At 50.3% G+C, this 12,460-nt stretch overlaps 1 protein-coding gene across 3 annotated transcripts in view; it reads right to left on the reverse strand.

Moving 5' to 3' along the window:
* Positions 1–3,767: 3,767 nt before the first annotated feature.
* Positions 3,768–12,460, reverse strand: part of Oct-tyrr (Octopamine-Tyramine receptor) — a 44,541-nt gene continuing 35,848 nt past the window's right edge. Inside the window, exons 1-2 of one of the 3 annotated variants that reach the window (XM_076895599.1) lie at positions 6,976–7,144; positions 3,768–5,380 (exon numbers count right to left, since the gene is read on the reverse strand). In XM_076895599.1, the coding sequence (XP_076751714.1) occupies positions 4,155–5,363 (1,209 nt within the window). In that variant the 5' untranslated portion in view covers positions 5,364–5,380; positions 6,976–7,144 and the 3' untranslated portion in view covers positions 3,768–4,154. Of the gene's footprint in view, positions 5,381–5,489; positions 5,546–6,975; positions 7,145–12,460 lie in introns of those variants that run through there. The other 2 variants (XM_076895600.1, XM_076895597.1) reach the window with 2 other exon arrangements.

Below are 12,460 nucleotides of genomic sequence, written 5' to 3' on the forward strand. Positions count from 1 at the left end.
TCACGTGAAAAACAAAACGCGATTTGTTCGCATCGGTTAACCAGAGAGCGTGGTTTCCCTGGACGAACGTTGTCCGAATTATTCTGTGTTTTATTCCTTTTTTCTTCATTCTTCCTCTCCTGTCTCTCGTTTGGCACATTTCTTCCGTCCTTCTTCGACGGAAAAACGACCGACACGAAAATCGTACGGTTTTTTTCGATGCGGGTGTCGAGCATTGATTGACGATCTTTATTTACACGTGGATACTACGAAACACGCGTTGCTGAGCTTTCAAATGTGTGTCAGAAAAAAACAGGAAGACAGAGGGATTAAAAGCGAAAAATTTCGTTCGAGAAAGAGGGTGGATAAATAAAACCGTGCGCTGGACTCATAGGAAAGGGTAAAATATTCGAAACGATGAAGTGGGATGAAATTGGCTCGAAAGAGTTGATTAGGCGGATCGCAATAATAACGCTCCAATCAGCGATTATTGGTTACGGGTGTGGGCGTGCGCTTCGCTCTTTGGTTAGCCGGATCTAAATGCAATCGACGCGGAAAGTGTAATGGAGAAAATTTGCGATAACCAACCCTCCGTTGACCTCTCGTCTGCAAGCTTAACAGAGTCGAAGGACGAGGGTGATGCAGTTCGCGTTTTACGAGCACTTCAGAAGAATGTAAAGTCCAGGTTGAAATCCAGCCAGCCCTCGCGTAATACTCCCTGCCGCGTTAACTGAGTTTGCAATCGTAAAAAATTAGGGATATGTATGAAAAGAGTATGTACATGCAAATAGAGGGGGGGGGGGGGGGCGAAATACGAGGAAAAGTTAGTCGTTTTTAAAGTGGACGCGAACAGGTCTGGCGGTGACAGAAACCTTGACGACGGAGTGATAACTGGTAGCGGGGGTAGATAGGGGAAACGAGCTGCTGAATTCTCGCAAAGGATTAAAGAAACGCAGGCTCGAGGTCGGCTTTAACGTTCAATTAAAACTATTCAAGCGTCGCGTTTAATTCACTCTTGGACAGGAACTGGTGCCGCGGTTTGGACAGTGCCACGAATAAAGTAACGTTCATTTCTCTATCCTAATAATTAAAAATCTTGTGGTGTCCGTAGCACGGCTACGAACGTGTTCTCACAACCTTATCACAACCTTATTATAGAGTGCCCTGGTGACGAGGTCGAGTTTTTGAATTAACCAGCCTTTCGCGCGATCCCCTTTCACACGATACACCCCCGATTAATGTATCTCGCGCACGTCTTCCTTCCTTCCATCTTCCCTCGTACTTTCTCATCCTCTTCCTTCGTTTTTCACCGCATCCTCTTTTTTACACATTCCCGTGCTCCTTTATTTGATTTGGCGCGGCACTCGAGGGGACGGCAAACGTGTCACCTATTCCCTCGTTAATCGGTAAACGTGGACTCGTTCGTTTTAATTTAACTCCTCGCGCTTCAATCATTCGTCGATACGATACGACACAAAAAGGGAGGCGGGTCCCGATCATCGACGGATGCGTCATATTGTATATACGCGTTCAGCGATACGCATTGTCCTCGATTTCCCATTAACCAACTGATTCGCAAGCCGTTCTATTATTACCATTACACAACGTTATATTAAACTATACGGCGTTTCGTGCACGATCGCGCATTGTTATTAACGATTTCAATCTGCTCTATGTACATACCGTGAGTACCTTTTAACGAGTATCGAACAGGAGGGTTTATCGGGGCTTGTACGTCGACGAACATCGAGGCACGAAGAGTCAGTCACTCGTTCTCCAGTTCCATTCTATGCGCTATTTGCGCGCGCGTGCGCTGCCATGGCCGCGTGTCGATGGGGAACAAGACCGGAGGCGACTTCTCCTTTCGTGTCCCTTGTTCTTCCGCCCTGCCTGGGCGTCATCGGAACGTCGACGTCTTTGCCACTGGCGAACGATGCTACACGTCTCTCACTTTTTTCTTCTTTCTCTCAATTTTCTATATATTGACGGTGCTCTCTTTTTTTTTGCGCTTCGACTACTTTGTTATCGATATCCACAACCATAATACTTGCGATTGATAATGAACGGGGTAGGTTACGTCCTACCCACACTTAAGGATACGCGAGACATTTCGCTCGTAATCGTTGCTAAGAAAAGACTGGACCGTTCTCGTCTCTTGTTTCGCTTTGACCAACCCCCTGCGGAACCAGCGTTCCCTCGAAGAGAATTTTTCCTTGAAACCGACTGCGTTCACCCGGAGAAATTGACGACGATCGATCACGACGATCTCGTTACCCTTGCTTCGCTCTTCTTTCGTCCGCGATCGTTAATAAACGATTATAATATTGTTTTCGATTCGATGTGCATGGAATTAAGTAGAAAATTGGCCAGACAATCGCGGCAAATTAGAAACTTGAAAAGGACTGGCTCGACAAAGGGCGTTCCGCCTAAAAGAAGCTGCCTTTACTCGGTTACAGCTAACGAATCTCGAAGGATTTCCAATCGGCTGTCTCTGTGGCCATGAATTCAGACGTTTCAGCGACACTTTGGCTACAGAAGATTCTTTGAAGAAAGGAAGGCAGGTTGAACATCGGAGAAGCAAGCAGTCGACTTCAAACAAAACGTTCTTTTCACGAGGGCTACTCGAGAGAACGATCATCGGCCATCAGGAGGAGGGTAATCGTTTCTATTGTTCCACGAATAAATCCCCGTTCGTTTCGTGCCATTAAAGGACCGGTGGTCGTACGATGTTGAACGGGTTCACGGTGTATCCGCCTTGACGCGTCGCGATCCTCCTCGTTAGACGCGATACGTTGCGCGTACCGTTCTAGGGTACGTAAATTCTATTCTCTAAACGTCTTAACTGGAGTCTTTGGTCGATTTCGTAGAAAATTTCCTATCCGTAGACGTTGAATCGCTCCGCTTTGTGTTTCGTGATTGGCGCCGGTGAAGCGATCCAGGATCGTTTCGTCTTGCGACACGTCGTTCGAGCCGATCGTTCCAACCCTCTGTGTTCCTCGAATCGTAAAAAGGATCCAAACGCATTTACGATTCCACCCTCATTCAAGGTGGGTGCGAGCGGAACAACTTGGACGCTTCACGGGGGAAAATTTGAAAGAGTCGCTCTATTCAGTGTTTCCGTCGGATTCATCAGGAATGCTCGGATCCTCCTATCCCCGTGGGGCCAATATTTTACGAGCCTCCTTCGAAAATGGAACGATCGCGTCGACTTCGCCGGAATCGAATCTTTTCGCAAGCTTTCGGAACGCCCCGCCACAATTCAATGCACAGGGTGCATCCGGATCGAGGGTGTCTGTCGCGTTATCCGATCGAACGAGCCGATCTGGTGTCTGGTCGATCGAAATTTACCAGCGGCGAAGCGCGTGCGAGTCGCCGCGAGCTGAATCCGGAACCAACCCGAACGTCCATCGCGGACGAAACGAACGAGTGCTCGCGTGGCGGTCCACAGCCGGCGATTTCATTTCCTCGAGATCTGTTATCGGTGCGCGAGCGCATGGCCTGCTTGTTTTCTCGCCCACTTTGCAGGATTAATGGAACAACTTTAATGGAACGACCTTTCGCGGGAGCACCACTGCGAAATTAGACTATCAAACTCGTCGTTTCCGCCGCTTAATCTTTCCAGTCGCGATTCCGTCTCGCAGCTGCTACCCTCGTTATCTCGCCCCGTAGCAGGATCGACGACTCAGCCATCGGGATTCCTCTAAAGTCCGTTAATTATGCACGATCGTCGCGATTCCACTGGCAGCTGTACACACGTGTCTACGTGTACACACAATTTCCCCGCGAGAAGTAAACGCGAATCTCGTCTGCTTCGTATTCTCTCGATGATTCCGTTTCCGCCTCGACGAGCCATAAAAGCTCGAGACTTCCCGATCGTTTCGCGGCGCGGTACACGGAGACTGGAGCCATGACCAACCAGCAGCACCCGCCTCGACCAATTTCGTCGAGTCTCGTTCCCCGAAAACCCGTCGAATTATAATCTTCCGCCTCCTCTGCTCCTTCTTCTTCGTCTTCCTCGTCTTCTTCGAGACGTCCTCGTTTCCTTCGACGACCAATCCCAAATGGATCGAAGCACCGCGGCCGTTTCCGTTGTCTTGGCTGGTGGAACGGCAACGAGAACGGGGACCATTGTATTCCACGACTATCGAAAGAGAGCTAATGAGTCGGCTCGCGTTTCAGCGAATACGTAGCAGCCTTCTGAACGCTCTCCTGTAGTCCAGATTGAAGATCGTGTAGATGAGCGGGTTCAAGGCGCTGTTCACGTAGCCGAGCCACGTGATGAAGTAGACCATACGATCCGAGGGGCAACAAGCAGGGCAGAACGGCACGATCACGTACATAAGGAAAAATGGTAGCCAGCAGACGACGAACACGCCCATGATCACGCCTAACGTTCTCGCGGCCCGTCTCTCCTTCGACAACGAGATCCTCTGTCGCTCCTCGATGAACTGGTAGACCGTGGTGGTCGTCGCGGCGGTACCACCACCCCCTGCTAATCGTCTCGAGGACGTGGTCACGGTGCCACCGCCGCCTATCGTCACCTCCGTCGGCTCGTCGTCGATCAACGAGGGCTTCGCGTGCAATCGAGGCGTCGATCTCTCGTTATGGTTCGTCTCGGAGCTAACAGACTCCTCCGCGTCGTCCGTCTCTCGATGTCTGGTCGACTGGACAGCGTCTAATCTACTTTGCCTGGCGCGTTCCCTGAGTCTTCTCCTGGTCGCCAGGAAGATCTCCAAATAAACCAGGCTCATCAGCAACAGAGGGATGAAGAACGAGCCCAGCGAGGAGTAAATCACGTATCCCTGCCTTCTGGTCAGCTGGCAAGGTGTTCCTGGCTCCAATTCCTCCGGCCAGTCGTTCCAGCCGGCTAACGGCGGCGAGCTGATCGCGCCTGACAGGATCCAGACGCCGGCTATGGTCGCCAGGACCCTCTTCAGGGTCCGTTTCTGCGCGTAGTTTATCGGGTCCGTGATCGCCCAGTAACGATCCAACGCGATAGCGCAGAGATTGAGAATGCTCGCGGTGCAGCAGAGCACGTCGCAGGTGAGCCACAGTTTGCAGAGGTGTATGCCGAAGATCCACTTGCCCAGCAGGAGGTAGGCGACGTTGAACGGCATCACCAGTATGGCCACAGCCAAATCCGCAACTGCCAGCGAGACGATGAAGAAGTTCTGTACGATCCGCAGCGGTCGGTAGGTGAACACGCTGAGTATCACCAGGGCGTTCCCCAACACCGTCGCCAGGACGAGGAAGCCCAGTGTCAGAGAAGCGGCTGCGGCTTCCCAAACCGGCAAGTTTGAACCTGTTTCCTCCTCCTGCGGACCGCAGCCAGTTACCTCGTAGTCCTCGGTCATGGTGCCGCCAGACTCCCCGCTCGAGTTCATGTTGTCGTGCCCGCTACCTGGAACAATGGGTGCTCGTTAGCGCACGAGTAACGGATCGATTAACCGATCTGATTAAAACGGGGACGAGCTCTGATTTCTTCCGATTACGGGGCAAATCCGTGGTACCTGTTTGTACATTGTTTGACGGCTCGACGTAAGAGGATACCTCAAAGGGTTGAGATAACATCTCGTTCCCCCCTTTGCGACGAAGCCACGAACGCGCAGGTTCTTTCACAGTTCGATTAACCTCCGCGATATTCCGCTCGACGCGCAGATAAAGCAGCAACCCCCCACGTAATTCTCGTTTTATAATTTATCCTTTCGAGGAGCGCAAACATTTGTAGTTCCTGCGCGTGGAATGCGTCTCGAGAAGCGATCTTTCAAGATCGCCGAGGAGGATCGTTAAAACTCACCCCTGCGCCTTTTGTCGATCACGGTGCACGCGCTGAGCGCGGCACTCGGTGTAGCGTTTCAAAGTAATCGCTCAGTTTGAAAGGCCATATAGAAAATACATAATGGGGGAGAGAGAGCCGCGGCTGGGGTTTTAAGTGCCACGGTAAATCCTGACGGCATCGGCTGCTGCGGCGATAACACCGTATTTTGCCTTTCAGGGAGTCACCTCGCCCACATCCGTCTGTTTTCTCTCGCCCACCCCTCGCACGGTGCGGGATTTTACACACGATCGGTCAAAAGGAGCCCCTGGCACGAGACGAAGATAATCGTTGATCGGTGACATCAGAATCTCGCTGTTAATCCCGCTAATACTCGAGCCGATTTTGCGTCACGAACGCCCCGGTTGGTACATTTTTGCCACGGAAGAAGATCGTTCGAGCAACGCACCGAAACCCCAGTTCTTCTCCATTGGGCGAAGAGATGAAGTTTCGAGAAAGTTTCCGCGTAAAGGTAACGAGATTTAACGCGCGCACCGCTGGCTGGCGATGTTTCTTCTTTAAACGAGGCAGCGTACGTTAACGGGAGGAAATAATCCGGGGGAAAACAATTAACCGGAAAAACCGAACCGTTGATTCCGCGAAACAACGCCGATGCGGCGAACGAAGGAGGAGGAAGAAGGGGTCGATGGACGGGAGGACGAGGGCGGGATGAAAAAAAGCTCGCGTCGAGGTGCTCGATGGTATTTTCTCCGGGAATTGTTCGCCAGAGATGCGCGTAGCTCGGAATAATCTGGTTGAAAAACGGAAGATTCGAAAGCCGGTAGCGCGCGGGGCTGTTTAAGAGGCGGATTAAACGAATCCGGGGCTGGTTTTAACGCGCCGCCATTCTCCGCGGTTTGCGCGGGTGAACACGTGCAAGCAGCCAGTGGACATTACAAACTGCGGTTGCTATGAAATTCGCAACTGCCTTATCTGGTGACTCGCTTTCCGTTTATAGCGGCCGGGCAAATTCCGCGGACGTTCAACGGCGAGCGTCGAGCGCGGAGCTCGGCAAACTATTTCCATCGTACACCCTCTTTCGGCTTAGTATGCAATCTCTCGTAGTACAGCACGATATTCGACCAGCGGTCATTAGAAATTTAAATTAACAACGGTGTATAGGAACGATAGGAATTTTTAAATAAAATCTAGGATACAAGCGGGCAGCTTGTTCTACTAACCCCGCGTGGTTGTATCTTCACGCGAACGAGTGCAGAACGGTTCTCAAAGCATCCTGGTTTCTCGCGTTGGACGTCGCTCGTGCACTTTAAATCATCCCGCATCTGGCTTCGAATCTCTTAAAGCTGCCGACGTTCTCCTCGACGGTAGATGCATGTCCAGATTTCACGTAGAACCGGCTGTATCGCCGTTCGTTCGGCGGTAGCTGGCGTTTTGAAAAAAATTACAACTTCTCGAAATCGTTCTTGCCAGAGCCACTAATTCCGTGTAACACATCCATTAAAAAAACGAAGCTTTCCGTGTTGCGGGTAATCTACCTGCTCAAGGGGACCTAGTTCCTCGAAGGAACTGCCTCTGCATATTCCGCGCTGTTAATCGATAAAACCGCCAAAGCTTAACGGTGCTCGGTGATTTTTTATTTCCGCGCTAGCTCGTATCCAATTTTCTCTTTCGAGCCATCTGTCCCCCGTGTATTCGAACGGAAGTGTTTACGCTGGCGAACGCAGTTTTTCGTGCCGCAATTTTCCAGCCGCTTCGATCCCGCCCCGTATCACGCTCGACCTGTTCTTATCTGTTCCAACGAACACCCGCGTACAATATCGAAAGTGGAATCAACGAAATGCGCCACGGACTCGGTAACATTTGTCGCGTCCGCGATTTCTCGACGTCTGAACGCGCGGCGACCGCGACTACTGACGAGGAGGCCACTCGACTTGCCAAATTATTTCCTCCGCTCCCTAAAATAACGCGTCCGACCTCCGCAATGTCGCGACAGAAATCTCTCGCATGCCGTTGCGTAAAATCCGCTGTTGATCGCAAAAAAAGTCGAGCGCGAGTCGTTCCACTGTATCGCCATCGAGAATTCTGCTTACTATGCAAATTGGGGGATGGCGCGATAAATTTCACTCCACATTACCGTGGATTCCCTTCGATCTCGCGTTCCAATCCTCTCTTGTTTCGCCCCGCGAAAGCCACGGGGATAATTATTGGCAATGATTCGCGGGAAAGCGCGGATATATGGCCCACTTGTTCAGACGCGCAGAATTCAATCTGCGCTTCTAAGATCGAGAATACGATACTGGGGCAGGGATGGGAGGAGTGGCGCGAGGGGTTGTTAATGGATCTGGGGCCGTGTTACATTTCGATCGATATTTCGAACGGTCAGATACCACCGGATATTCATTCCAGCGCGCGTCTTGTCCCTCTCGTTCGAACGCACCCGCTGACAGAGCCCCGGTGTAATGAATAAAAATAGCAGCATCCCGGAAGGGAGGCGCGTGTGCGTGCGTTTACGCGCACTTATCAACTCTGCCCATTGGCCGTTCGATATCTGTCGACGCCAGGCCGGATATCTGGAATTTTCGATATTTATACGTCGCCCCAGTAAATTTCGCGCGGTGTTCGTTACGCGTTCGCCACCTGTGCGCGCGATCGCTCGTACAGCCTGGAAATGAAACACGTAACTCGTTATCGATCACGTTTTCGACCGGCTCCACGTCCAGCGAACGGAAGCGTCCCCTCGTCGAGGGATTCCGGGCGAGAAAACGACAGACGGCTCGAGGCGGGAACGGAAATTCGCGAACAGTGTCCGTTATCAACGTTTCTCCTACGAGTATCTTCGAGAAGCGGTACGATTCCTTGCATATCCTCTTACTCTCTTGAAAAGTTCTCCGTTAAGTTCTTTCCCCCGTGTATTTAAGCTACTAACACCGTCCGTTACAGCGCGAACGTTTCAGCCTCGATAAAGGCAGACAACGGGGGAAGAGGGCGAGAAGCAATTCAGACGTGGCGCAAGGATCGAACCGGTGTGTTAGCTGGGTAGGGAAGCGCGAACCAGCAACCGGGGATAAAGAAATTCGTTCTTCCCGCTTTCGAGGATCGTTGGGATCCTCGTCGCGAGTCGAGCGGATAATACAAAACGGATAGAACGAAACAGCAGTTCCTACTTCCCCGGAATCAATGATGCCACCCTTCGCTCTCGCGAGGGTACGCGCACACAGAACCGGAAAGAACGGAACAGACGTACGAGACATTGGAAATTCAACGAGCTCTTTATCCGGGACGTTTGCCACCGGAGTGGAAGGGTTGCGCGAAACGATGCCATTATCAGGGCGAAGTCGTGCCCGATCGGTAAAATACAAGCTCGCGTTTGAGGACCTTCGAGCCGCGGGACACCATTAGCAGGTGTGCTCCACCCCTGTTCTCGCACGGAAATGTCAATCGATTCAAGACGCTCCATTGACCTTCCATTTTCGTAACGATGGAATTGAGAGACACAGGGGATGATCGCGCTACAGGTGAATCGAAATCAAAAGGGTGATTCTAGAGGCTGAAACAAGGGGAAAAATATCCTTCGAAATCTACCAAGTACACGTGCACCAATGGCGAAAGCATCCGGATCTCTGCAAAGGGGTATGATACCGTGGCCTGTTGCCTCATCATCCATTACAAGCACCGCCATCTTTCAAAACAGTTTCAGGATTCATATGCATATTGGACTTTTAACTCGCCTCTTCTAAAGATCAATGTACCGTGTAGGCACATACGTACGATGCTCACAGCTAGAGCTTTAAGGAATGTTCGCGAGAGCTAACTCGTATCCTCTAAAATGTAGTGGGTACTCGTCGTTGCCCATTCGGATGACGTAACCGATTTATTCTCAAAGATGACGATGTACAGGGATCAGTACTAAAAGGCTGCAAGTTGCTTCTCTTTCTTCGAAAACGAAGCTTCGCGGCACAATTTTCTCGCCCGTGATTTCCGTTAATCCTTCTTAGTGGAACCCTTTTGGAAGCACCCCTTCCAGGTTTATTGTAGGCGAGACATCCGCTGCACGACACCAAAGGCGAAGCAATCGAAAATGTTCAGCCGAGTATATTGCATCAGGCACCGTTTTTCGTCATTAAACGCCTCTGTTTCTCCGCTCGAAGGGGAAGGGAGAGATGTCTGGTGCCGTATCCGTCGGCGAGAAATGAACTTCGCGGAGAGATCCAAGTGCCGTGCAAACAAGACGGCCGCGCCGCTTCGTTGTCTTCGCAATTTTTAATACCCTCCGCCGTCTCTTCTGTCTTACCCTCGTTTTCAAAGAGCAAAGATCGATCCCCCGGCCTCGACTCCCCGCCAGCCGAGGAATGGGACTCGATTCCAGCGCGGAGAGACGAATCGAATCGTCTTACTATTTGATTAAATTCGGTCGGACGTCTGACGAGGATTAATTCGATTAGACATTTCGGTGGATCCGGGCTGATTTAATCGATGGATAAGTAACGTCGAGTTTCTATATTAAATTGTTGACTGCTCGTTTTATTTTCATCGCGATTCGGCTCGCTTTCGATAACCATTAAGATCATCAAAGAGAGCCATTAAGATATCAGAAACGAAGGGGGACTCGAAGATAAAAGATCAAACCGTGTAACGCTGGTTTTTTATCCCGCGACAGTTCTCGCGTGGTATGCACAGTCAAACAACGTCGAACGCTTTAAAGGGATGCACTCGAGGAAGCACTTAAAACTGTAATGAGCGGAAGAACGAGCGCGTCGTATCGACCGAACGAAAATGTGTGTCAGAGGGATGTGATGTGACAGCTGAAATGACTGATAGGCTGGCTGATCCGCGAAGTACGTGTGTACGTATTCGCTTCGAGTGCCAGGGGGTGTACGACAGAGAGGTAGAAACGAATTTAACCAGAGTGAGAGAGCGAGAGGAAGGAGGTATTACAATAATTGAAATACGAATGCGAAAGATGAAGATATAAAGAGAGGACGAGATAAGGAAAAAGTAATGAAGGAGGGTGAATTACGCGGAGCGAGAGACGCGCAGGAATTCGAGTTAAGGAGGACTCTGAGTCGCGGCGAATAATAAGCGTCTCTAAGTGCATTTCGTACGCGTTACAATTCGCGAGTGATAAATCGCGCGAATTATCGACGACCAAAGCAATCTCCATTACGGAGAACGACAGTTATTATTTTAGAGTTAACCCACTTGTACGTGTATGAAAAATGGGTCCGCAGGACCGCGGGTGCTTTTGTGATTTCCACGGTAATTGTCGGACTGTCTGTCAGTGATGCTAATTAGCATTACGAGCGACTATGCTCTGATGAATTGCTACTCCGTATTTCTAAGAAAGGCGAGCTCGAGCAAAGAAAATATTCTTTGACTCGGCCCCGGTACAATCCGTGGCTGCTTAAGAAATTACTTCTCCGCTCTTCTTTTCCCGGGGGTTCTAAAACATCCCTCCACGTACATTTTTCAAAATTATTATTGCACATTCACGGACAAGTTTTCATCCTCCTTAACAGCTTTAAATCCTCCGACTGATATTACCCGCTAAAGTTTATTAATATTTCACCGGCGTCGTAACCCTCTTACCACAATCTTAGTCCACGTTAAGTGCTCGTAAAAGTGTTAGCCTGCCGCTATCTACCCTCTGGAACCACCGCCGAAATCCTTACGTGGCGGTTCCTGTTCTACCCCGTGGCAGCAGCGACGGCGACCCGTCGACGATAAAATCGACTAAGGGCCCGCGAATCTAGATGGACGATCTATGGAACGGCCCCGGTTATCCGAACACGCGGGATTGCGAACCACGCGAGCGTTCGGGAACGAATCAGCTTTGCGGGACCCGAGCCGTAATTCACCTTGAGCAGGGCGCCTGCGAAGTTTCGATGGGGCGGGTTGGATTAACAGTGCCCTCACGTTTCCCCGTGTAATCCGCTCGTCAGCCAATACCGCGCGATTTCGGATTTGCCGCTAATTTACCGTCTAGCCTGCTACACTTCCGTCGCAAATGGCACCGATGGCGGCATAACCGCCGCGACAACGGGCTGGATGGGACATCGACGCGAAACATTCACCGTGTTACAGTTGATTTGGATCGTCGCGTAACGATCGTCGCGATTAGGACGCAAACTCATTACCCTCGGGTGGAAGCTCCGGCGTACGTGAAAAGCGTCGATCCGGCTGATCGATTTGGCGACCAGGAAATTGGTTTCCCCTCTAATTTACTCGGTCGCCAAGATTCAAAGGAAATAAGATTTTTGATAAACAGGGATAATTAGCCAGATTGCGGGTACGGGTGTATAGATCGTCGTAATTTAATCTGCGAAGGATTACGATTAGGTAGAGGGTATGCGAAGGATGATATCGCGATTTAGTTGTTCCTCGCATGTTCAACGTTGATCACCAAAATCGAGAGAGAAAGAGAATAACAAAGTGATTGGTTGCAAATTAATGAGAACTCCCATTTCGAGCAGTGATTGCGAATCAACATTAATTATTAGGCCGCGATATATATGAAACGTTTGTTTCGCAGAGTTTCATGCACTTTCGTTTCTAATTAATATATATTAATTGAGAGACGTAACGTTCGTATCGAGGTGTATTTATGAACGAATGACGATATTTCCACCCCCGTTTAAATAAAATACTCGTCCCCTGAATTTCATATGAACGTTACGATCCAAGGCATAAGAACAGCGGATAGATATT

This window comes from Xylocopa sonorina, chromosome 5 (assembly GCF_050948175.1).
Source record: "Xylocopa sonorina isolate GNS202 chromosome 5, iyXylSono1_principal, whole genome shotgun sequence".
In the NCBI taxonomy this organism is placed as follows: Eukaryota; Metazoa; Arthropoda; class Insecta; order Hymenoptera; family Apidae; genus Xylocopa; species Xylocopa sonorina.